The following is a 27,603-nucleotide window of genomic DNA, read 5'->3' as shown; positions in this document are numbered from 1 at the left end:
TTTTGTGAAAGGGTATCTCAGCCATGAGTTACAAAGTCTGAGAAACAAAACTAGGAAATTTGGAAGTGATTGTAAGAATAAATTTGACATGGGTGTGCAATATACATTCCATTTGGGCTGAAGGGCACACAAGCACAGTCTTTCCAAAACCTATGGATTGTGCCTTAGATAGGGTAGAGGTAAGACTGGTATTAAATTCCATTATACAATCAGATCACACATTCCTTGAAAATGGCCTACAGCAAGAAATACTAGACAATCACTCAGTTCACAGACATTTAAATGAATTACAGTGACTCCAGACAGATGAAGGGGGACTTCTGCAGTCACACTGAAATGCAAAGCCTGTAGTTGAGCCTTCTAATGGCTAGAGAAACTGGATTTCAAGGATCATTTTAGCTACCAGCTGCCTGAGAAAATGTACCTAAAGTACAACACATACATGACTCTGGGAGAAGGAGGGATTTAGAAATACTGATTTTAGTTACAGAAGAGGGCTGAAAATGTCCTCAAACATGCAATTTCAAATTGCCATCCTGGTCACAGAAAAAATAAAAGAAAATACACAACAAAGTCAAAAAGATATTCAAATTAAAAAAACTATTTGCCATGTTCAAAAATTCTTTAATAAATTTATATCTTTATATTACTATGCGAAAAGTTACTTTTTTCTTTAATGTATGAATACAATTAATTAAACAACACAGTAAGAATAAAACTTTAACTTTTCAGGATTAAAGAAAGTGTTCCTTATTTCAAAATATGAAAGTAAATGTAGCTTACTGATTTTTTGATTGTGTCTCCAATGATCACACCTGTAAAAGTCTCCCATTCCTGGGTGGAATAAATGAACAACTCAGATAAGTCACAAGACACCTTTAAGAACTAAGATTAATATGTAGTAGCATGTAGACAGAGTAGGAAGATAAGCAAATTAAATGCTGGATTCTGAAAGAGTTCCAAGACATTTTTTAATGTCTTGCTAAGAGATGCTACCAGAATGTAAGTCCTTTTGCAGAATTCAAGCTAAGTGGCTGCACTGCTTTATAAGAAAAAAAAGCAAAGGGGAAATTCTACACTTTCTCAGCATCCACAGTTCCTACCCAGACTGCCCATCTACAGACTATCAGGAAGCAGCAAATGTGGCTGGCAAGGGCACACGTCCTGCCTGGTGGGGCATCAGCAGCCCACACAGAACAGGTAACTATAGAAAGCATGACTGAATTTATGTATGATTAAAACTTTTAGACTTCATATATGTATCCAGAAAGACAATTTTAAGTCGTTTAGACAAGTATTTAAAACCACTAGAAATCACATAATCCTGTATTTGGAGGTGGCAAGAAACAGACCAAAAATTCTTCATAAGTATTGAAATTTTGCATAAATAATACCTATATTCTATGATGAAGATTTTTTATTAAAGAGAATAGTAACATCAGACATTTAAAAGTCGATTGATATAAATCCCAGCATAATATTTTGCATCCATCAGTCTCACTGAGTCTTGAAAAGGCTCCCTCTTTCATTTACAAACTGATGCTCATCTCCCAGTTACAAAGAAAATGCTTGTGCACACAAAAACGCATGGAGCATTTTTTGGTTTGTGCAATATTGTTATGAAGAAAAGAAGAAACACAATATACACACAATATAAAACTACCTCAGAAAAATCTATACATATTGATTCAGAAAGAGAATGTCCTTACTGAGAACCAAGGCATTCTAAGGCATATTGCTGAAGTTGTACTATAAATTTCAAATCGCTATGCAAAAAAATACTTCAGTGAAGAAGGTTCAATTCTTTTGGGACAGGGTCTTAGAATACTAAATTCTCTAGCAGCATATTAAGCAACTCCTAGTCTCATCACATTAAAAGCTTTAGAAGAAATAATTTCAAAAGAATAACCACTTCAGCTTCATTTTCTTCACTAAATATTTTCTACAAGCACTTTTCTCTTAACAATTTAATGAAAATAACTTTTACCTTTAAGAGAAGTAAAAAAATTATTGCTATTATTTGCCTGTTTTCACTCTTGAGAATTCAGATACAGTAGAAATATGCATTATATGTAACCTAGATTAAGCTAAGAGCTCTAATAGCTGATGGAAATGCATGCTTAACAATAGAAACCAACACTTAGGGCTGTACTTTACAAACACTTCAGAAGCCAGGATTTAATTTAGTCAGAAAACTGTTTCCAGGTTGCTGCCTTCATGACTTTAGAAACTCAAGAAAGATAAAGCAACTTATTTTCAGAAGCTCAAATAAAATAATAAATATCAAACAGCAAACTTTGGATAATGAAGAGCAGCCAGGATATATTTCTGCTAACAAATGAGCTATTTTTATAAGGCCACATCATTGCTTTGTCAATCCATATGTCTACAATGAAACTACTTCTTCATTGGAGGGTTCCAAACAACTTGTTTTGAACCTTGTACCTTAAGCTCATATATTTCATATAATCAAGTTTCATTACTTCCTTCAAATGTATTATCTGATGTTTACCTCTATAATGGACTCTATTGAACTGACATCTACTATCATTTGATGTCTCTTCTGATCTCCAGCTTCTAGAACAGAAAGCCATAGTTCTGTCTCTCCATTCCATGGAGGTACTTTAGATAATTAAATGTGTCTTGACTCAGTATAATCAGCCATGTTTAAACAATTCTATTAAATCAATTATGGCATACTGTTTCACTGAGGGCAGACTATATAGGATTAATCTGACTACACTACAGACAACCACAACTAAGTCCTACACTTGCTGACAAAAACTTTTTATCTACTTATTTACTCTTCATATAAAGTTTGAGTAAAATACTTGGGGATTTTCTTCTTTAGCACTTACATTCTCTTGAAAAAGCTCAGGGTGCATTCCTCGTACAAAATGTAGAGCAAACATTAGCTGATCAGCCTGAAATAAAAGCAGTAAAATGTATTTATATACTCAGGAAAAGTCCTATTTCCAGTTCTTTTTTATGAGTAACATTTCTTTAGAAAAACACCTCCAATTCCATAGTAATGACTTAGTGACATATATCCTAATGCAAAATTGCTACATCCCTTTGCAAATTAGAGACAAAAACTAACTCAAAGTGGGCTGTGGAGTGGAGGGCAAAGAGGCCCCTACTAGGAAGTAAAATCAAGTTTTGCAAGGCACTGTAGTTCTCATTTTATTGATAAACATGAGCATCATACAACATTGTGAACAAACCACACCATTTAACTTTTTCATCTTCTCAGACAAGGTCTGCAAGCAAATCCATATCATAACTGCCTATTGAGATGCTCCCTGGATGATCTAATATCCAAAATTTGAACAAGAATTGTTTAGAAGAACAATAAGTAGCCTAGACCAAACCAGCTTTGAAACAAATTTAAGCAAATCAAACAAATTTGAACATTTAAACAAATTTGAACATTTGAACATTTAAACAAATTAAAGAGGGAAGATGGGCCTGTTCAAGTGCTCAGGTAAATTTCTTGGCACCACTTCATTTAGCAACATTCATGAAGCCTATGTACACATAAATAACGTCCACAGACAGACAAAATCCTTCTTTTTCATTCCAACATGCTTCAAAGGGTATGAACTCATATAACCTATACTGTTTATGAAGACACTAGTAAAGACTCAATGGCACAGCAGTCTTTTAAAATTTTCATGGATAAAAGGAAGAATTAGCAGTGAATTGTGGATGGTGTGAAGAGTTTATTTATTCTCTCCATTATTAGAACACAATAGTAAACTGGAGGGACCATTAGTTTGAAGCTGCAACAGTACCAGTAAACATATTTTCAGTATTTTCTAAACTCCAGTCTGATCACACTTAAAATCTTTCCTACTAGAAATCTCTTCTCTGCCTTGCACTTGAACTCTCTACTCTTCTTACATATAAAAATTGCTACCTTCCATATTCACAAGGTGTAATGGAAGGCTTAGTGGAAGGCTTCACATAGTTATGACTTCAAAGACAAACCTTAATTATTATGAGACTATTTCATGAGATTCCACTTGGACTTTGATAAACAAAACCCCTTAGAAAGAACTGCCACTCCTATATCTTCAATACAGCATTGCTAGATTGGGGGGCAGAGGTAGGAGGTGGTGTAGAATTTTCAAGCTCTCTCCATTGTCACAAATCAAACCACAGACTTGAGCGATTTGTACTGCTCAAACCATATATGCAGATCTACTGTGCTTCCTTCAGCCTGGTGCTGTGAGACAAACACCTCCTGCTGTGACAGTTTAATGCGTAAGTAAAAATTAAAACTAAAAATCAAAGGCTTAGTTTCCCTAGGTTTTCAGTAAGAAAGTAAGAAGTGAAAAGACATCTGACTGAAATAAAGAAGAAATACATTAAGAACATTTTTTTGAGGCAGAACAAGGAACAGACAGAAACAAAAAAGGTAGCAGGGAGACCTTTGGCTACGAAAATAAAAAGGCGAATATCACAATGTAGGACTTTTAGAAACATAGAATCATCTAGGTTGGAAGGGAACTTTAAGATAACCAAGTCCAAACATCAACCTAACAAACCCACTTTTGTTTTCTTTTTAAAACAAACCAAACCAAAATACAAAAAATTCCCAAATAATCACACAAAACCTTATATTTAGGAATGCAAGAAATAAGAGCAAACACAAAATGAGTGCTCAGAAAACTGTGATGCCCATGTCTGACTCTGAAGCCAGAATGAGGCAGAGAGGTAGAGCTCTGTGGAGAAATGTGCATCAGCAATATTAATTTGGTCATATACTGATTTTAAGTCTGCATTTAGCATGTTAATTATTGATAATGTTTTGTATCTATTACACAATACTGTTATTTGAAATAGATCAAGTGTGAGCTCCTGAAAGAAAACTTTCAAACCCAGTGCACTGTATAAAAGCCAGAAAAATACAATCTTACCTTAAACAAACAACGACAAACGTATTCATACACTGTATGTTTCAATGTGCCAATAAGCAGCTTGATTCTTTCCTCAGTATTACCTGAATCCTAAAAAAAAAAAATTCAGATTTCAAAAATTCCCCTGGAAGTAAAAAAATTTCCACATACTTTGTAAATTTCAGCAAAATGACACAAATAATCTGGGATCTATATGACACTAGTTCTAAAAACATATTAAATTCATCTGCAGCTATCAATGATTAAATAGGAAATTCATGCTGAAGTATTAAGAAATGAATATTTTGGCATTGAATATTTTGACTATGAACATGATAAAACTTTGTGTAAAAGGAGAAATACACTGAGAATGAGAGTACGTTTCCTTCTCCTAACCTCAAAATCATTAAGATCTCATCATTGTCACTTGATAAAAAATTGCTTATTAATTGAATTACTATATTTAATACTACTAAACAAGTATGTTGATCTTAAATGTAGTTAATAAACTTCTGGTCAAATCTGGCCCAATTGAAAAGAACACTGTAGAAAACAGTAAGTGTACACTGTTCTTCAAAGCTCATAGACTGAAAAAATAATTCTAACAGGAAAAAATTTGAAAGACAGGACAAAAGAAGAAAGGGACTGGGGGGTAGGGAGTGTGTTACAGGTAGTATAACTTCTTTTCCACCATGCTGGAATTTGAAGAGACGAATTTAAGAAGGGCATTTGTGCAACTGATTTGCCTAATGCCTTTCCCATGTCTAACAGATTTCTTGGCATGAAATATTGGATAGAGGAGAAGGAAAAAAGAAAGCAAGTAACAAAGACAAAACCAGAAGTTGAGCTTTAAATAGGTAACATTACAGGCAGGAAAAAAAATTATGAAGGAATATGAGTAAGAACAAGAAGTTAAAACATCATGTTGTGGAAAAGAAGTAATAGGAACTTCAAAGAGGGCCAGTTCACATAGTCAGAACTGTGTTCCTAGCAATGACTGGAGCTGAAGGAGAGTTGTAATCACAGATGCCAGAACAAAGGGGAATCCAAAGGAAACATGATGAAAGGCTGATGAATGACTTTCTAAGTAAAAACAAAGAGAAATATGAAGAATTTTGGAGATGCTTAATAAAAAGAAAATACACTATTACTCAGTGTGGGTATTTTGATCTAAGGAGTGAGGTGACAAGGGATAAATCCATTTTTTGCTTCAATAAGAATATACTGGCCTAAGAACACAGAAGAATAAAAAATACATTTTAAACAGGACAGGCTGCAGGCATGCTTACAGACTGTAAAAAAGTAGATAAAGGTATGACCTTCCTTCGGGTAAATGAATCAGGTAGAAATACAGGATTTTCTTATTCTACCCCTTGTTGATAAAATTAGCTTTATTAACATTTCAGATCATTAATTTATTTAAATAAAGCCCTCAGTAAACTTATAATCAGCCTTTGTTTTCCTAATTTGCCATAGACAAAGAACAAGCCTGAAATCACAAAGAGTCACTTTGCTTTCAGATGGTAGAGAAATTCTGGGATTTATATACAACATAATTTATAAGTCCATATGCCTGTATTCTGAACATCTAAAGCACAACAGGTCAGCATCACTACTTATTATACACTTCATCATCAGTTATTCTAAGCTTTTTTAAAAAAACGTCCAGATTGACTAATAAATTCTAAGGATCAAAGCAGATGGACACTTCTGCAGCATTAGCAGCTTCAGGAGAAGAGCAAATACCTGCTCGCTCTGCAGAGCCCTTTGGAAAAGCCGCAGGAACGCCGCCAAACTAAAGCGGTACATATTATTAATTTTGGACAAGTCAGAGATAATGAAGTACATTTTGCTAGCGCTCTCAGCCAAAGGAAGATAGGCATCCCTCTCCTGTGGAGGAAAACAACACACACATAAAAAAGCCAGGTGCATTACTGCCACCTACTGATTATTGCATAAACATTTACTCAGCCCACCGAGAAAATATTCCCATGACTCCCACTGATTTAGAAAACAGAATCCTTTCCAAGCCTTCAAACTGAGGGATCAGCACTCCAGACTTCAACACTGTATTGAGATTTCAAAATTGGAAGAAAAAATTTTTATCAAAAAAAATCCTTTAAATTATGAAGAACATGTTGGAAATTAATCCCTAGGGCACTAAGATCTTTTCCCACCACAGATCACATCTCAAAATTCAATGGGAAATTTTAAACTAAACAAATAGAACACAGAAGAAAACTCTGCAATCTGTCACAAAAACAGGATGTCAGATGAATAGCACCAGCAATTATCTAAACTTTTCCAATAGCAAGGGGCATATTAAGCAAAAACACCCACATGAACTATAATGTTTGCAACAGTGGATGACAAAAATAAAGTCAAAACCCATTACTTGCCAAAATTCCTTTAGTTCAAACTGGCAGACTTTAAACTGTGTAAGTACTCAGCATATACAAAACAAAACATTTTAATTACTGAAAATACTGCATGTACTTTCATATCCAAAATATCATTTACCCAAAAAGAACTAATATAATATGCTCCTCATCCTATAACCCCATGGATGTACGTATCTTCTCTAGATAAAAGATGAATAATTTTAGCAGGAGAAAAACAGTACTTTAAAGATTAAAATATTCTTCTACCTTATCAAGGAAACTCTGAAGTCTGGAAGATTCAGCCAGTGATTCTTGGATGAGTGCACTGCTTGCTTTAGTTTGATTCAAAGACTCAATCAGATCCTTATTTTCTAGTATATTGCCTTGTGATGTGGCAAGTGTCTGGAAAAAGTAAGTCATTTATGTTACATTAAAAAAAATCCTGTAAACCATTTTGGAAGCTATCTTTCTGATCTGTATGCATTTCTGAATCATTGAATGCATCTCAAGAGCTTTTGAAAACTGATAGTCACTCCAAAAACTGAGACATTTTTTAAAGAAGTATGGAAAATACAGCTCAAGAACATATTCCAAAAATCCAGACTGCCGTATTCTGAAACCAGCAGGCTTTTGAAAATGATTTCTATGACTAGAGTCTTAGGAACTAATATTCCCATGGTAAATACAGATAAGGTATTTCTTTCTTGTGTTTAACTTCTTGTTTAACCTGAAGTTGGCTACTTGTAAAAACTTCCTGTACTCAGTCATTCATTAATTCATTTTCCTTCAAAAGCATTCCAGTTCTCATAGAACTCTCATCTCCAACTGAGATGAATATTCACATTACAAAATATGAATATTCACATTACACAAGGTGAACAATTTAAGTTTCATAATCAAAGATCACTTTAAAATCCTTAGGATTGCCCCACATTTTTCCTGAGTTCTCCTCATTAAATTAAGTGATTAAGAAATTAATCTCACTTCTAAGAAGTGGGAAAATCTTGAATAGTTCACATATATCTAAGGTTTTTTACTAACCTTCAGTAAATACACATAAAGATACTTATTTTGAAAACTGGTTGCTTGTCAGTCAAATCAGTTCTGAGCAACCACCTGTAGGACATCATTTTAGAATATCTGGAAGCACAGATTCACCAGTTAGAGTAGTAGAATATACCTACTTCTCTACCTGAAACAAGTTTAGGAAAGGATCATCTGCTTTTTCAGATAGCCCAGTTCATCCATGAGGAATCATATTGTGAGCTATGAGACAGCACCCATGTCATTACTCTGAGGCTTTTAGAAGGAAATCAGTACAGTACTTCAGAGAGAATGGAAATGTTACTTTAAGATTAACTTAAATTTAGCCAGACCTCATCCAACATTGACTTCTTTGATAATGAAGTCCACCTGCCAGTTTCCACTGAGCCTTAGGGTTTTTTCTTCAGGGTCAAAGAGTATCCTGATTTCAGGATAACTAGCTAACAAGAATTCCAAAATTGAAATCAACCTTGCTGTAATTACTCAGATGCTTTTTGTTGCAGATATCTTTAGGCATCAACTTCTTTAAGTTTTGTACTCAATAATTCAGATCAGATAAATAAAAAAGATTTTTGAGTTCCAAGATTCCATAAAAAGTGTGTTCTAAAGTGTAATTTGCTTTGTTGTATCTCTGAATCCTCAGCTTCTGGTAGACAATATGTGTTAAAATGGTCAAATCTGGATATGAAATTTTATTGGAGAGCAAGTTTCTCTCTTCCTGTAAGAGAAATCTACCCCATCAGAGTTTTAAGAAAGGGCTGACCTTAGTATTTGAGAATTAATAGGGAGTTCAATAGGGACAGTAAATGGAAATTCAAATCACATAAAATAATTATGTACAAAATTCTAAAACTGAGCTATTAATCATAGAATTATGATTGCATGGGACCATCTGGTTCCAACTCTCCTACCATGGGCAGGGATGACCCTCACTACATAAGGTTGCTCAAAGCTCCATCCAAACTGGCCTTGAACACTTCCAGGGATGAGGCATCTCCACATTCTCTGGGGAACCTGTTCCCAGAAGAATGGTGCCTTACCACCCTCCCAGCAGAGAATTTCCTTGTAATATCTAAACTAAACCTTCCCTCTTTAAAAGCCATTCCTCCCTTGGCCTGTCACTGCATATCCTTGTAATAAGCCCCTCTCCAGCTTTCTTGTGGGCCAGTCTAATCTTCAAAACTATTATTTTATGCCAATCCATTGCACTCAACACTGCAAAGTTCTGCGACTTAGCTACAGACTGAGGGTTTAGGGCACCAGGTCAATCTCCCTGCATCTCTGACCTTTCCGAAAGACAGGATTCAAGGATCCATTCTTACAAGCATGAAGTACAATTTCTGTGAAATCCATGGCTAGAAATAATCAAAAAATAAAACAGCCCTTCCTTGGAAGCTACCTTTTTTTAGAGAATTGAACAGATGTTTCTGAGCATAAATACTTTCAATAAAATAAAAAGATGAACTGGAAATTGAGAACTTTAATTTTAAATGCAAGACAGGGAATGTTTACTGTAAAGAATATTACAACTCATTGCTAATAGGAAACAACTGTAGAGGTTTAAAATTTTAAATGTCTCAGCAATTCTTCCATTTTGTAGGGGGATTTTTTTCCTTTTTTCACAACACAGGATCATTTCTCAACTTGAGAAAGAGTCACTTGATATAATTCACAGGCTTAAAAGTGTGGCTTTTTTAAAAACTCATAATTTCAAAATAAAGTAGTATAATTTTTAATAAAGCTTTCTCTTCTTGGTATGTTAAAATTACTTAAATTTCTAATCAACCTAAATCAGCCTGAATCTATCTCACCAAATTAATAAATTTAACTATGAAACTGCTTAATGTATTGAATACTACAGTTTCATAACAGACGTACTTTCTTATCTACTCTATTCTTCCAACAGGTCCAGGCCAATAATGCCTTTTTTTTTTCTAATCAAAAATCCTGACAGCTCATTATTCCAACACTTCCAGCATCTCCACTCAAATAACAATAATGTGATTATCATCTTATTGATCTAACAGATATTAAAGAGGTAAATTTGTTTTACCTCCAAAAGAGAATCCTCAAGTTTAGCTAACTGTATCTTCTTATCTTCTTCCTGTTGTAATAGCTTTGTCTTCTGCTCTTCCAAATCAGGCTTTTCATGCTGAATTGTTAAAGCCAAAAGCTAAAAACAAAGAGAGAAAACAAAAAAGAAGATTTTTTTGGGGTTTTTTTTTGCATTTCCACTTCAAGAGGGGTCAGTTTTCATGTATACATTGCATGATGCCAATTCCATACATCCAGAGGAAGGAGGAAATCCATATGGTTATCTATGCTTCACATTTTGAATTATAGCTTACTTATCAACATCTCATCCGCATCCCATTCTAAGCCCCTTGTTAGTGTAGAAAAACTTTTTTCATAGCAAATAAGGAGGGGATTTTCTTCCCTTAACTGATCTCTTTCTTTTTTTTTTTTTTGCTTTCTTCCATTTGTATGTCACATTTTGATTCCTAGACTTTATGGATAAAACCTCAACAGCTACTAGCATTTTAAAGGAAATAAAATACACAGTATTTTGGTTTCACTACATTTTTTTCTGTACACAAACTACTTTGATGATACCAGCATTATTCTCTAAGTAGGACACTGGAGAGCTGTAACAGAAATGTTTCCATGGTACCATAAATGCATCTTGAACAGAAAGAGAAGGCTTAGCAATTAATCTGTTGCAACTGAAGTCAATGAGAACATTTTCATTTTCTCTACTGGACTCACTCCTTGTTTCCAAAGTACATAAAAATTTTACTATTTTACTTGTTAGCTTGAAAATACCTCCATAACCGTTAACGCAAACTGCACCGTAGGGCTTATTCCAGGTGCTGGATGGAGCTATGCATGTTCACTACACATACACTGGTTTTATTCTAAATGCATACCTGCCCTCTTAAACCACTTGCTGTTGTGGTAAAGTTTACTTCTGTAACAATAGAAGAAGCGTCAGGTGGAATGAAGGGATTTGGGTTCCTTGTTGATAGAAAAAGACGGAACTCTTCATTATAATCTATCATTTTTTCACCTATTTGTACAGCGTAACGGGGTCCTGTAAACAACAAGCAGATATTAAACTCACTCTGATTGGAACATTCTATAATCATCTGAAAACAATGGTATTTATGTAATACTTTATGATCAATGGATCTAAATATATTTTATGATATATATTTTTAAATTGATTGGAAAAAATACAAATTCAAAAAATTTAAAGAACACATTCTAACCTGCATTGTTAAGAGACAGAAAATTAATAACACAGCAATAATATAGGAAATTACCTAGTGAGAATACTTAATACATCTGAGTAGTTTAATTATCCTTACCCAGAACACAAAGCATCAAGGACAAAAATGCATTTGAAGTAAAAGTAATACTAACAACTTTTTGAGATCTTCAGACCATGAATAGGAGACAAAACACCACAGAAGATGACCTTGAGAATCCCACTTATGTATAAGAATTTTGTCATAATTTAAACACATTCCTTTACTTTTAAATATTGGTCTATACACTAGCCATAATTATATAATTATATACTGGTTAACTAAGATGGTTCAATATTTCCTCCTCCAGACCCATTAGATTTAATCTTTGGTTCTATTTATTTGTAGAAGGTTGATGTTGCTGTATAATCATAATTCTATTAAGATACTATTTTCTACAATAACTGTTATAGAGCAAGTCAATGAAACTAAAAACGATGGAATAGCTAGACAGCAGAATGAAAGAAAAAAATTCCATCAGAAATATCCCATATTGTATTTTAAATATATTTAATTTAATCATGTTAAGTAATTTATTAAATAACTGATGTCATGGTCTCAGTCTGTTTATACTCCTCATACTTCTCTATATGTCTGTTACAAAATAAAACTATATGTACAGTCCCCTCCACCCCTCTTCCATAACAGGTTTCCATTCCAGCAGGGTTAGAAAATAATAGATTCAGAAAATGAGATGATTAGATAAAGATTTTGCCTCCTGATACTGAAAAATAAGTAAGAACGGAATTATAAGTTGAAAAGTGAAAATTTCCATTCCAGAAAACTTGCCAAGATGGCAAACTTAGGTGCTTCTCTATTTTTAGCACTGGGTGCAGATCAGAAATATAAATCTCTGGCTAAAACACTGGTAGAGATGAAAATAACATACCAATTTTCCTTCTATGCCAAAGATCAGAATAAATTTTAAGACTATGTTGTAAAAACGTCAAACAGAAAATGGAAGCTGTACAAAGACAAATTTACTACAGCATATAGATTCACATTTTTTCTTAACATTTCATTCCAGGTAATGGAGAGATGTACAGTCATCACAAGCAAAATAATGCAGACAGGTCCCCACACCCAGATTTTGACAAAAAGAAGGAGTGCATGCCTGCTTATAAAGTGATGGAAAAAATTCAAATAGCGACCCATTCTTCCTTTTTCAACAACACCTCTTTAGTTTGGACCTGCACAGACTTGGCATTAACATAGCTCATTAAAAAGCAAAAGAGGACATCAGAGCATTATGAGCAATTTTCCTGAACAAACCAGTATATTTGAATTTAATCTGCTTTCTCCACAGTTCTGCAGCCACAGTCATCTTTCATACTGTATCTCATTAGCTCTCCAAAATTCAGCAGAAGCTAGAGGGGCAAAAAAAAAGTTGTTACAGTGTTCTACCTAACCCTCCACAGATCCCTGAAATCACTACTTTGGTTCCATTCTTTTAATGAGAATAAACAAGCAGGTGCATCTGTAATGGAAGCCTGATTTAAAATAACACTTTCTTTTCCCTAAATAGATCTTTCTTATATTGGTGATAAATGTATATATGAATCCTACAGTATTTGCATTTATTTTTATTATCTACTTACATTTGAAGAATTATTGTTACCTCACGCATCATTAGATCTCAATAGTAGATGAAATGACAGCAAAAAAGGAGTCTTGAGCTATTTTTAGTACCCAAAGTTCATAGAGTAAATTACATGGCACATGCTGAGGAATGATCACTTGAAGCAGAAATACAATTACAAAGGATAATACAAATCTATTTTAGTTACTGTAATTTAGAAAGTACTCAAAACACACATTGCTGTACTTTTTAATTTACCAAGTTCTCTTAATATAATTTCAAAACATGTAACATAATTCCACTAAATTTATGCTGAGGTATTTGCATAATTACAATTTATTTTTGCTAAACTTTTATCACAATTTTTCATATTAAAAAAAATTATTTAAAGCAGCTACGTTTAAAGCAATCATACAGTTAGGTAGAACACATTATCTGTCCAAAACAGAGATATTATATTGCAAAACCTAATCATTGTGATTTTTCACTTTTCTTGCATTGGTTAAGGGAAACCTCCTTTCATGAAATTCCACCATTTTGCTGATCTCTATGACCTTTCCCATTCCAAGGGCACATCAGGAACAGACTTGTGTTGTCTTTACGTTCAGAGAAATCCAAGAGAAGCAGGAACATCAACATCCTAAACCTTTGATTTCTAACTGCACTAACACTTGTGTAACTTGTGGTTTATTTAAGGCCTAAGTTTCCAATTAAAAGTATGTAATTGAAATCATCACTGGAAATCAACTTAAAATTTAAATTTTTAGGAGTCTATAAAAACACATTTTTGTAACTTAAATTTAATACTTTTATTTACTTTTAAATAACTTTCAATTCAATACTTTCCAATATTTTTCCACTTACTAAATAAGAACATATCTGCAACATATTTCATGCACTGAAGTGTTAGTAGCAGGTTAATACTACAGAGGAAACAAACTACACAATATTATGTTTTCAGAAAAATCAAGATTCATATAAATAGATCTAAACTACAAAAGTTTTGAGCAAGCTTATGCAATGATCTTGGTGATTTACCTTGAGCAATAAGATCTTTTCTTAGCAATGGGTAAAGCACAGGTTCCACTCCATCCATTTCCTGTATAATAAGTGTCTTCCCAAATCTCACTGCTAGCTCAAGAGCAGTTAGGAAGTTGCTGTCCTGGATAAATAAGAACACATTCCTTTGACTCATGCTTTTTTGAAAAACGCAAACACTTCAGAATGAGTAGAAAGGCATTACACCAAACAATCCAAATCTAAAAATCAGTAGTATAGATGAAAAATCCTATTATAGGAATGTGATATTTTAAGGTTTAGCCACAAATGTTTACTTTAAATAAACTTGGTCAACTGATCAAGAAAACCTATTTAACATGCCTAGATCCTCAAGTGCTGCAACAGAAGAGAGCAGGTTCACTGTCATGTCTGCCAGGTGCACCTGGAAGTCCTGGTCAGGTCTCTTATCTCAAATTTTAAAATGTAGCTATGTCTCAAAACTGAACCAAGCACAGGATTCACATTATTAAGAGGTCTACAGGCAGTCTTTTGTTGCACACAGGTGTTTAAGTATCCATGTGGTGTTTATGATCTCATTAGTCAAGAGAGAACCTGGACAATGTAGGCAACAGAGGCTAAAAGGTAATCAGGCCAATCAGCTAGCAGGACAAACTATCAATTACCCGAAGATATGTTATCAACTACCACCAGAGAGTATCTACAAGGGTTGCACAGAGCCAGCAGGGATCTGTGGAAGACCCACATGCTGTTGAAGGCCAGGTGGGGTTCAATAAGGGACTTCTGAATAGCACCACATGCCTGCCTGTGTTTTAGCAGGCTGAAACAACATCCAGTTGTTTTAGCAGGCTGCAACTGAGCTGCACCACACTACTCAGGTAAGCAGTTACAGGTACACAATGAACTTCAGATACCCTAATCTCCAAGTGAAATCAAATTTACTCTTTCCAATGTAGATAATACAACACAGCAATCACAGGGAATTAAGTGTATATATACTCCTGAAATCCAGTGAACTGCAACAAAGTATACAAAAGACCTCTCTATTTGAAAATCTTTTCTATCTTCCTCTTAGCAGGGAATATGACATTCTCAGAGATAGTAGGACAAAGAGGCAAACGTGTAGAAATAATACCATATGTTGACTCTCCAATTTTAAATAACCTAGAACTCTGCAGGGAATTGTATGCTTCACACAATATAAACTGATTTTTGGTGATTTCTATCACAAACCTTTAAACACTACTTTGTAAAATCTGGAATAGAGAAAGCTCAAACAGAAAAGACTAAGAGTAAATACTGCACCTGTTGGTTAATAACTTCCAAACGAGATTCCTTCAAATGCGTCTTCAACCATTCAGTAGCCCGGAAAGAAGGGTCTATCAAAAATGGACAAACTTTACTCTAGGGAAAAAATACAAATATATTTATTAAAATCTATTTTAAGAATAAAATTGGTTTTTTTTTTTATTTCCCCAAACTAATGGAATATGTATTTTAAAATCTTTTTTAATTAACAAACTGCTTAGAGAAACAATAACAGACTAGGAAATTTATATCTTTCATTTTATCTCTTCTTTAAAAAAACAAGGAGACCATCCAAATCCAAAATTCTCAGACGTTAGTCCTGCTGAAGTTAGGCAGTTCCTCACCTCTTAAAAATAGGATTCTCTATTCAATGAGTATAATCTACAGTTGTTATTCACAACTGCTTTTAAACTTAGAAGAATTATTAGTTTTCCTTTTTCTTCCTCTGGTGGGAAAAGGTATACAATACTTCTGGGTTTGGACCTCAATACATTTTAGAAAGAATCGTGAATAAAGTATTTTGCATGCACAAAGCTACACTCGACTCTCTCCAGTACATCCATGTCTCTCTTGTGTTGTGGATCACACAACTGGATCCAGGATTCCAGGTGTGGCCTCACCAGCGCTGAGTGAAGGGGAGGGATCACCTCCCTCGACCTGATGCCAATACTCTGCCTAAAGCTGTCCATGATACCACTGGCCTTCTCCTTGGCAAGGGCCCATAACTGTCTCATGGGCTACCTGGTGTCTACCAGGACCACCAGGTCCTTTTCTGCAAATCTGCTTTGCAACTGGCTGGTCCTCAAAACATCAGGGTACATGGGGTTGTTACTATCCAGGTGCAGGACTGTGCAATTCTCCCCTTCCTGAACTTCATGAGGTTCCTGTCAGCTCATTTCTCCAGTCTACCAAGGACCCTCAGGGCCTCAGTCCTACCCTCTTGTGTATCAAAGACTCAGTCATAGAATGGCTTGGGTTGGAAAGTCACTCAAATACCACCTAGTTCCAACACCCCTGCCAAGGGCAGCAATGCTACTCACTAGATCAGGTTGCCCATGGTTCCAATGCAACCTGACTGAGCACTTCCAGGAATGGGGCATCCACAGCTTCTCTGGAAAACCTGTGCCACTGCCTCACTATACTCTAAGTAAAAAAATTTTCCTTAACATCAACTCTAAAGCTCTCCTCATTTAGTTTATAAATATTCCTCCTTCTCCTCTTATTATCTACCCATGTAAGGACTTGTTCTCCCTCTTTTCTGTAAGCCCTCTTTAAGTACAGAAAGGCTGCAGTGAGTAGTCCCTAGAGCCTTTTCTTCTCCAGGCTGTACAACCCCAGCTCTCTCAGCCTGTCTTCATAGCAGACATGCTCCAGCCATCAGGCCATCTTGGTGCAGCAGCTATGTCTCCCAGTTTTGTGTTAGCAAACTTGCTGAAGGTTTAAACATGTATTTTCCCCAACTCTGTGGTTCAGTCTGATAGAAAAGCATTTCCAAGTTTGGGGCTTTTTCTAGATCAAGTTCCAGTATTCCAAACTGAGGAGCTACACAGATCTCAAACTGGAAGACAGGACATGATGAGTATTCAAGCATCAAAAGATGATCAGCACAAAACGCTGAGAACTGTACTCTAGATCACACTGGTAAAATATAATGTCAAATTTCAGCTTTATGAGGATGTACACAAGGAAAATTATTTGACTTGATTGAGTGTTTCAAAAACCTCTTTACACATGGTGAGATTTTAAGAGCTCAATCTATTCAACTAATGAAAAAGATGAAAATAAGGTTCTATTGTAGCATATAAGTAGCTTTAATGGTACAAGACAGTGTTTATTGAAAAGCTTTTTAGTCAAACTGAGAAAAGAATATACAGATCTACTAAAAGGATGATAAAGCAAGATAAATTCAAACTGGAGAAAAATCGGTAACTAATTTAAATCATAAATCATCTAAGCAAATCACCTGTAGTAAATGCAGATTCTCCTCATGCCATTAAATATTTACTTGTTAGTAGATCTAATAAATGACTAGAATATTACATACATATGTATGTACATTACATCATATGTTATGTATTATATGTATCTATATATATGATAAAACTGGATATTTTCCTTTTCTCAAGTATTATTAGACAGACATATATATAGATATTTAGAGAGATATATATATATAGGTATATATATAGATATATTTAGGTCTTGAACGGTATCTGCATATAGCCTCTTCCTTTTTCTGAGAAAAAAAAGGTAACAGAAATTATATGCCAAACTGAACATATATAGGACATAATCTTCTACTGGTCATTTGGTGTTAATAACTATTCACACTTTAAACCTGAATAGACTGATATGGAATAAAATAGTGGCAGCAAAACTGAAAACAAGTATTTTCTTTTACATATTTTTTCCTTTTGCTACAAAATATCCATTGTTACATAAGTATTTATTTCTGTAGGCATGTGCGCTCTGTGATGCCAATAAAAAACACAAATGAAATAGTTCAAGTTGCCATGTTACTGAAATTTGCAAAAATTTAAATACTTCCAAGACAAGACAAAAAAGCAAATTTACCTGCAAGATGACAAGAGCATTTTCTATTGAAAGGTCATCTGAAGGCAAACCTTCACTTTTCCAAACTAACTCCTCACTTTCTGTACACAGGAACCGTCGTAAATCAAACTCTGGCAAATGAAAGTGTAAGTTTCTGTCATCATTTACAGTCTGCATATTTTAAACGCATTTACCAGTGTATACAGAAGAGAGACTTTGTTCTATTAATAGAGTGCAAGTCTGTAGACTTCCTTGAATCTATTATTTTATTGCTTTTATTGAACTTATTATTAATAAGTTGCAGATGTCATAGAAATATTTTATAGTTTTGCTAATACACAGATAAAAATGATAATTGAAAAAGCAGAAGCATTCAGAATGCACTGGCAAATTTACCACATTTAATGTGAACACATTCATTTTTGTAAACTTTTCTTTTTAAGAAAGGACTATAAAGATACAATTCTTTATAAATATTTATAATCTTAATAATTTCATAGAATGATTCTAAGAAATCATCTGTCGGTATCTAGAAATATTTATTGAGTAAGAAAACATCTCTTCTCATTTGGGAGTACAAAGACAATTGAGACAGTTCATTAGAACTCACTGGCATTTCTTACTTCCTCAATCAAGCTTAATTACTTATTACTTGCATGCAGACACTGACACACACACACACAAAATTACTTTCAAGGCCGGCTGATTTGGTCCATTCATCCAAGCTGTTTTTCCTCTGATCCTCCGGAGCAGCAGAAAGATATGTAATAAATGCAGCTGCTAACTGAGCTCTTTTAGGCAGCGTTGTCAGGTCATCTGTTATCTCTGACACCTTCAAAAAAGGAAGTACAGAAAGTATAGGGGTTTTGCAAACATAAACTGCATTAATACGTCTCATCAGTTACTAAAATGTCAGAATTAAGTTTGCCTGCCATTGGTAATACAGTTGAGAGAGTTTCTCTTCTTGCATTTCAGATACCTATACCTAGCTAAGACACATGGAAGTATGGGATAAATTCCTTTCAGCTCTGGGCTAGAGCATGCACAGATATTTCTGAGAATGTAGCTGATAAAAATCCATGAATTTGATGAACAGTTCAACTTATAAGCCAATGGATAAATAGTATATAGCAAGAAAGATAAGAAATATGTGATCCTAGTCACAGTCAGGCTGTAAGTTCAACTTACAATATGTATACAGACAATAAATACTATGTGCAACTTTTATATTTACTGCTACTCACTGCACACTTATCTGATAAAAATAAATTTATCATATATCTTCAAATAATTTATCTGCACTTAATCAACTCTGGTTTGAAATGTTTCAGTATTTTGAAGAAAAATACAGTGTATCAACATCATATGCGACTGCCATAATTGGTTTCAAAGTCCTGTCACTTTTACTTTAATCAAATTTACATTAAAAATAAATGCTGATACACAAAATAAAGGCAAATTTTTATTGGTTCTTCTTCACTTTAAAGGGAGAGAAACACTGCCTTTTTACTGTCTTCATTACGGTATGAGTTCCTAATTTATCTATTTGCCAGTTTAGTCTACAGCACACCATTAACAGATAGTTTGAATTTTCTAATGTACCAAAAGGAAAAACTGTGAGGAACCACTTTTAGAAGCACTTAAACACTGGAGTTCAAATACCCAATCCTTACTACAGCAGGTAGCTATATAAAGCTAATTTCAGAGGAAAATCTTCCCAATTTTTCCAGAATGGTGGTCAACCTACAAGAAGGATTCATCTAATTTTAACTTTGGTTCTCCAAAATGCAGGCATTTAGTCTGATTGCTGAGGCTTTTTTCAGTATCAGTGGAGACACAGAATTATGAATCTCTACATGAAGATTTCTTCTGAATTATGATCTTCTGACCCATGAAAGTTACTTAAGGGCTTTCTGGAGGTGACAGCTGTTTTCAGCTTATAGGTATCTTCAGATTCTCCTTTCTGTTTCAGACTGTAGAAGGATCTGTGTCTCCAAGACTTGTCAGTTTCTCTCAAATATACCATTTGAGCAAGAAAGATATGCTTACCTTCCCTACTTCAGTAGCAGAAAAGTTTCAAGCATTAAAGTGAAGACTTCAAAAGAAAAACAACATTTTGGGTATACCTATATGCACATTTACACACAAATGCCATGAAGGTGATACATTATAAGACTTTAATTGTATAAAAACTGTATCTTAGGTTGGAGAGTCCAACTGCTGACATGTTCAGCCATCATAACAATTCCATTATTGGGATTGAAAACCAGCAACGAATTTTGTATGTTTTCATTGAAATACAATATTGGAGGAGTTTTACACATAGCAAGGTTATAAGTACGATGAAGTAAAAAGAAGTTTCAGAAAAAATTAAAGCTTTATTTTCTAATGAGAAATCAAAAAATGTGCACTGGGAGAAAAGCATAATGACAGTAACTCATTCTCCAAGCAGTGCAAAACTGTATTTTCACTTATTAGCTATAAGATGTACTTTTGAAAATTTTTGCTAACCTGAGTGCTCCATCTTTTGTGCTCCCTATCAAGTTGATTTATCAGCACCTCTGCAGCTTTCAACGTTTTCTGTGCTTTACTTAGTTCTGCTTCAAGTTTTGTTGCTTCTGTTGTTCTATTCTGGAACCTGCAAAACAAATACTCTTTGTAATTGCCATCATGAACTACTAAACTTACCAAGAGTTATTTTCAAGGAACTTTAACTGACTGAATTTTTCATGAATGCCTGGCTGTAGTACTACTACTGCAGTAGTTCTTTTTTTTTATACCTTCTGCTTCTAATTGGTAGATGGGCTTGTTAGACTTTTAGCTAACAAAATCTAGATGGATGCACAGGTGAGATTTAAAAATTGATTTGAAATACAGACTATAATGTCTGAAAATCATTCCTTCTTCTGCTTAAACAGCCTGGCAATTTTAGTGATTGTGTAAACCTTTGTTCTGCATGTAGTCAGGACAACAGCAGGCTCAATGCCATACCATACATTTGTAACTATTTGGTAAATTTTATCTATCAAATGTTTAAAAAACAGAATTAATAATTCACATGTATGACTCCAGTTTAATTCACAGTAGTCTATTTTGTAAACTAATATGAAGTAAGAACATGCCCAAAAAACAGGCATGTTTTAGGTATTATTTCACACTGTTCAGTATCTATTTAGTTTGATTAATATATAAAATAATTAATACATTTAATTCACCTATTCAAAGTAATATATTTATTACTTTATAAATATGTAATATATAATGATAATATTAAATATTAAACTCTAAGATATAGTATTTAATTAATCTAACAAATCACTGTATAGTTGATTTACAATAATTCAATAATTATTTGGTTTTTTTCTTTGCAGACCACAAAACATGACTTTTAGTAATATGTACATATGTCAGGTTGCAAAGTATCTCCTATACTAAGTACCTAATAAAAACATCAAACTGAAAAACTTGGATTAAACAGAATCTGGAGAAAGTATAAATGTTTATCAGATCTATTTTTATGCCTCTGTGAGTCATGTACTTGATGAGAGGCTAAGAAAAAAGGAGAGAGCTAACTAGCTAACTGTCAGAAAAGTAGGCCATCCTAAAAGAAATACTGCTTCTCTTCAAGCTGTGATCAGTAGAAGTTTTGTATAGGAATGTTTCCAAAGTCCTAAGGAGTCATTGAAGTCCTCTGTGATTCAGAAGGTGATAAACACACTGTTATCCTTTGACATCTACAATGCCTCCAATAAAGGCTACCAACACAGTCAGCAGAGAGAAGCAGATACTTTTAAGGAGCATTTATTTCATCTGATCAAGGAGATGAATTGTGATCTAACAATATTTATCTCCACTGAGAGTACAGATCGCCAAAGCATCACTAATTCTGATGTAAATATCTCGCAGGACAGGAAGTTACATTTCCTTAGATAAAATTCATTATTCATACTGTAAAATCATCCATGTTTTTTATTTATATCTTGAAATAAACACACCCAACTTACTTGTCTTTCAGTTCCAATACTTTTTGACCAACAGAGTTCAGAAGATCCTCTAATTTTCGTTTTCTGTCTTCAGTTTTCTTGAGATTACTAGAAAAATGTAACAATTATTTTAAGACTATGGAACCAAGGGAAAAAAAAGAGTAAATCTAACAGGAAAATAATTTGCATAGAGATAGTTCAAAGATGTTCTTCATTGTGTTTTATAATGAAATATATATTTTTCACATGTAAAAGCTTTTGAGTACTTCTCATCACATCGTTTTAAAAACGGAAACCAAACACCCCACTCCTAAAGATCCGAACAAATTCTTCTCATACAGAATTTTAAGACCTGGAAAAATAATCAGTACAGATTCCTCAGGTTATGGATGGTCACAGGACTATGTCTTATCTTTCTGATCCTAAGGAGAAACTGATAATGCTCAGTACATGACTGAAAAAGAGGAACTTTATACCTCATAAAATAGCATGGGTTTCACTGAGAGAATACATTTTAAGCATACCTGTGATGGTTAGTGAACAGTATTCACTGTTCTGACAGTATTCAGCTGAGACAGGTGACTCATGATTGTACAAAAAGCATCCAAGATGTAGCTTCCAGGAAAAAGAAACTATTGCACACTTACTTCTTCTGTCTCAGTATGTACGTTTTATTGCCTCTGTATGAGGTTATCTTTTATCATTTGTTTTTAATAAACTTCAATTCACACAGAATCTCAGAATGGTTAGGGATGGAAATTACCTCTGGAGATCATCTAGTCCAACCCCCCGCTAAAGCAGGATCATGATCAGGCACAATTTTACTATCAGAGGAGGAGACTCCATAAACTCTCTGGCGCCTTGTTCCAGCGCTCTGTCACCCTCAAGAAGCCTTTCCTCATACTCAAATTCCTCCTTGGCAGCCTCAGTTTCACCCATCACCATTGGAATTGGAATTAAAATCACTGATTTTGTAATAGAGTCTAACTTACGCTTCCAAGCCAGCCTTTTCTTTTTCCAAAGGCTGAATTCGTTCTAAGACATGGGAATACTGGATGTTGGCATTCACCCAAGCTGCTAATGGAGCAGCTGCAGCACTGGCTCGTTTAGCATTCTGAAAAATTCAGTACAAGTAAAGTGGTTATAAGAAAGTCCTTGAAGTATAACGTAGAAGAGATAAATACAGGATAAGTAATGGCAACAGATTTTCTAGTTACCAACTTAAATATGCTAATAAGCCAACTCTTCTAATGAACTAATCTTTTAAATTGCTACTAAGATTATATTGAAAGCCATCAATCCGCGTAAAAAACCACAGTGGGTATTTTTACAACTATGAAGCTAAACTGAAATCAACAAGTTTTAAATCAATGAATGATTTATTAGACTCTTACTGGTACAAGGACGCCAAAGGAGCCAGTTAGAATTCCTTGGTCTGAGTTTTACTTTATAGCAGTATAAAAATCTTTGAGTACTCAACTCCATAATGACTTCTTACCCCATCCCTGCACACTCACCAACCAAATTTTCATTTTAGGGGCCAGTATGTAACAAAGTAATCTCTGCTACACCTTCATCTGCTTATACTGACAAATTCTGTAAGTAGAATTCATCACTTTTTCTCTAACTGAAGTTCATCCTAAAAATTTTGCTGGCAAACCAGGCTATCGTGTCTTTTCTTTTGGTCTTTGTTTGGTCTTTTTTTCCTTTTATGTAATGCAATCAGGAATTACCTTTGGATCAAAAGATGCTCTGTTTTTAGAAAGAAGTTCTTCAACACTTGCTCGTATTTCTTTTGGAATATTACGGGCATCAAATGATCCTATGTCCTCCCTTACACTTCTTTTGGCCAAGAAACTGTGAAAAGAATTAAATAAATAAGTAAAGAAGAAACAAATGTTACAAAGGTTACTTCTACACGAAACTGAGGAATTCTGAGCCCAAGATTCCTGAATATGATAGAAAGTAGTTCATATGGTAAATTAATGTTTCATTTTAAATGTTAAATAAAATTCTTACCTCTTCATGCTCACCCACGATGTATCAAAAATCCCCATCAGGCGCAGAACGCCCTCTAGAATGTCTCTGATTATGTCAGGGGGCATCCGTAGTGACCGGATTTCTAACAAGGCCTCTGGCTTTATATTTCCAACAGCCAATTTAGCTTCAGTAACCAATGGCTTAAAACATGAAAATACATTAAAAAGAGAGATGAGCATATGAGAAACTGAGCATTTCCCATTCCAGTTTTCACATAATTTCTTGTTCTTTTTAAATACTTTATTACCTATGAAACTAACATTGATGCAGATTCATGTTTACAAGTTACTAAAAAATTGCCATGTATTTACTAAGTGATAATAAGTTTACTTCCATATAAAACAGTATCATATAATCTTCACATTGTGATACAGGTAGCTTTTAATAATGATGCTAACTACTATTTATAAGCATGACTGGGGATCTCTTTGTAAATATCCATAGAAGTACAGGCCACAAGAGCTTTCTGTTTCCAGTTGCTAAACAAATCCTTCACCCTTATCAACAAAGCAACAAAATGGTGAGGAAACAAAGTTACAGATTATCATTAAAGATTGTGCACACCTTGCACATCCTTCATATTTATCAAAGACCACAGAATGGGTCTAACCCTGTAGTTCTATGTCTCTTTCAATACAAGGATATAATTCCTTGGTACCTGTAACATTTAAAAGAACAAAAAATTAAGTTGTTGCACTGTTCTCTTAGTTTTTAGTATAAATTTAAAATGCATGGTATGAAAAATACAGACTAAGAGCAATGAGTGAACACACATACCTCCCAAAAAAACTGATGCCTAACAGTTGTAAAGTCTCTAAAACAAGCAGTTTGCTGTATCATCATTAGATATACACTTTTCAGAATTTAGGAATAACTGTAAATTATCTCCCACTAAACTATGTCCGTTCAGCTGATCATAAAAAGCCCTATATTACCAGCTTGATCAAAGCAAAGTAATGTAGTTGGTTTATATAAAATATGAGTAATTGAAAAATAGTATATAAAATCAGCAGAACTCAGCTGGAGAGCATGGCAGCATAGAAACAGCAGGTGAAGTAAAGATTTGGCTTGCCTTTCTTTCTGTAATTACTACCTAACAGAACACAAATGCCAGAATGACAATCTCCATTTGCCACATGGCATACTGTTTTCTAATGCAAAAAAGTTTTAAGATTAAAATAATTTAGAGTAAAATTTACGAATTGCAGGGATAAATTCTGCAAAACTATTTTGCACAGCAGGACATAAGTCAGATAAAATCAGAGTGCAAAATATTACTTTTACTTATCAGCTCTTACCTGAACCTCTTTCAGTTCATCTTCAATTTTTCTTTTTCTTTGTTCTATTTCTGCAGCCTCTTCTGCTATTCGTTGTTTTATTTTTTCCATTTCCGCTTTTTGCTCACTAGCACTCTGTAAAAAAAAAATCCTTTAGTTTGCAAATTTACACAGATTTTATTCCTTTAGGTCTCTTATTTCTTTTAGTCTTCATTATAATAATTTGCACAATACCAATTACAATAAAATAGCTGAATGTATTTGATATCAGGCAGACTGGCTAAGTAAATAAACTATATAGAATAAGCATAATTTGCTTTTACTGTGTGTCCTTCCCTTTCTTTACCACAGATCAGATCTGTACCTCTATCAGTGACGCTCATTATGACTTTTTCCCCCTTCCTTCTGATTTTCCATTTCTATGTCAGCCTTCTTCTAAAAGCATAAGGCTAACGCCTCTGTAACATTCTTATTATATTTGAAAATACTATTTTCCTTTCACTGTCTTTGTCCTGATCCCATTTCATTTTCAATTTCCTTCACAGTGCCATTAAAATACTCTTTTTCTATCATGTTCATAAAAGCAGCAGTATTGGTACTATAGCTTATTAGGTAGGGATCATAGGTAGGGATTCTTTACTTGGAATTTCATACTGATCTGTCTGTAAGGATAACTGTCTTATGTCATACACTTATATTGTAAATTGTTTAGGTTTACACTTTTTTTTCTGGGTTTGTACTGTACCGACCAGTGTCTACAGGCAGACAGTAGCTATTAGCCATCTCCAGGAATCCTAAACACTTCAATACAACAATTAATATCTAGTACATAAAACCACAGTGGAAAGGACCTTAAAAGGTTTTCTTTATTTATTGAGGATAAAAGTACAACATAAAATATCAGTATTCTAGGCTCAGATCACCTAAAAGATAAAGACAGCAAAGCCCAGAGTTTCTTTTTCCAGTATCTAACACATTATCATCACCAGCAATTGTCAAGTTGCGTTGAAGCTGTAGCAGAAGGTAACAGATGCATAAAAACAGAGAAAATCTTAAAATAGTAATAATCCTTTCAGCACTTAACCCAAGCTACAGATCAGCATATTATTGAAGATTACATTCAAATCCATAAAACATTAGCTACATAAAACTAGATTAGACATTTCATGCAAATGAACATGTACTGAATGATTGCTCTGAATAAGAAAACCTTAACATTCAGTTGTAGGTCAAAAGCTTTTCTCTGAAAGGAGATTAAAAGAGTCTGTATGTATTAGAGCTCTCTCTGTTACATAAGCTAGATCATTTGCAGTGACATTAAAAGATTAGAGGGCACCTATACTTTATGCTAATCTAAATAATCAGACTTTCACTGTAATGTTTCTGATGTCAGTGAGGCCATCGTGTTTCATTGCTTTTGGCCTATCCTTTGATTTTCTCCCACGGCGTAGCATGTGCTACCCACATACCTGTAACTCTACTGGACAACAGCAGATGCAGATTTAAAACTGAAATCATCAATACACCAAGCCAATCATTATTATTCAAATTCATGTACTACAGACAGGAAGAGCCTAAAAATATTAAAAACTGCCTACAGGAAGTTACTTACAAAGAATGGAAGTAATGCACCTTTAAAGCACTGTGAAACAAATGGTTTGAAAGACCAGGCATTTATTCTACTGCATACTGCAAATGTCTTTGACATCAAATTTCTGACTAACCAGATTAAACAGTAACCAAAAAAAAAAAAAAAACCAACAGTGTAGTGACAGTAGACTCATTACAGTTTATCTTACATTTATAATTCCAGGAAGTATCAATGTAGAGACCTATTGTCTATAAAATTATTTTACTTGACTGAGAAAACACTACTGAAGAAAATTATAGAATTTTGAAAAGAAAATCTGCCTCTGAGCTGAAGAATAAAAATTCAAAGAGTGATGAATATAAAGACATTATCTAACCTTCTCTGACGTTAACTTCTGAGAACCAGACCTCATGAAATACATATTTTCTAATAGTTCAAAAATTTAATTCCTGGTATTTGTTACTTAAAATAGTGCTACTTGTAAGTATTTCATTGAAATTTCCTATCTGGGATAAACATAAAAGCCATCAGTTTGGATTAACAAAGTTCTAGGAAAACTTTCAGACAGACTAAATTACAACAGTGAATACTGCTCAGGTACAAAACTTGTACTGATATCTT

General features: G+C 34.1%; 1 protein-coding gene across 1 annotated transcript in view; it reads right to left on the bottom strand.

The window, feature by feature from the left end:
* DYNC2H1 (dynein cytoplasmic 2 heavy chain 1) overlaps positions 1-27,603 on the bottom strand; it is a 143,236-nt gene that overhangs the window by 68,994 nt on the left and 46,639 nt on the right. Inside the window, exons 56-72 of the mRNA XM_059493367.1 lie at positions 25,413-25,526; positions 24,094-24,254; positions 23,808-23,931; positions 23,067-23,188; positions 22,096-22,182; positions 20,603-20,729; positions 18,782-18,923; positions 18,113-18,222; positions 15,536-15,634; positions 14,252-14,375; positions 11,254-11,417; positions 10,380-10,499; positions 7,550-7,684; positions 6,648-6,791; positions 4,923-5,012; positions 2,859-2,924; positions 784-834 (exon numbers count right to left, since the gene is read on the bottom strand). Coding sequence (XP_059349350.1) covers positions 784-834; positions 2,859-2,924; positions 4,923-5,012; positions 6,648-6,791; positions 7,550-7,684; positions 10,380-10,499; positions 11,254-11,417; positions 14,252-14,375; positions 15,536-15,634; positions 18,113-18,222; positions 18,782-18,923; positions 20,603-20,729; positions 22,096-22,182; positions 23,067-23,188; positions 23,808-23,931; positions 24,094-24,254; positions 25,413-25,526 — 1,980 coding nt within the window. The remainder of the gene's footprint in view (positions 1-783; positions 835-2,858; positions 2,925-4,922; positions 5,013-6,647; positions 6,792-7,549; positions 7,685-10,379; positions 10,500-11,253; positions 11,418-14,251; positions 14,376-15,535; positions 15,635-18,112; positions 18,223-18,781; positions 18,924-20,602; positions 20,730-22,095; positions 22,183-23,066; positions 23,189-23,807; positions 23,932-24,093; positions 24,255-25,412; positions 25,527-27,603) is intronic.

The sequence above is a fragment of the Ammospiza nelsoni genome, chromosome 2 (genome assembly GCF_027579445.1).
Source record: "Ammospiza nelsoni isolate bAmmNel1 chromosome 2, bAmmNel1.pri, whole genome shotgun sequence".
Classification (NCBI taxonomy): Eukaryota; Metazoa; Chordata; class Aves; order Passeriformes; family Passerellidae; genus Ammospiza; species Ammospiza nelsoni.
The sequence above is the reverse complement of the archived record's forward strand: the minus strand, read 5'-3'. Positions and strand labels throughout refer to the sequence as shown.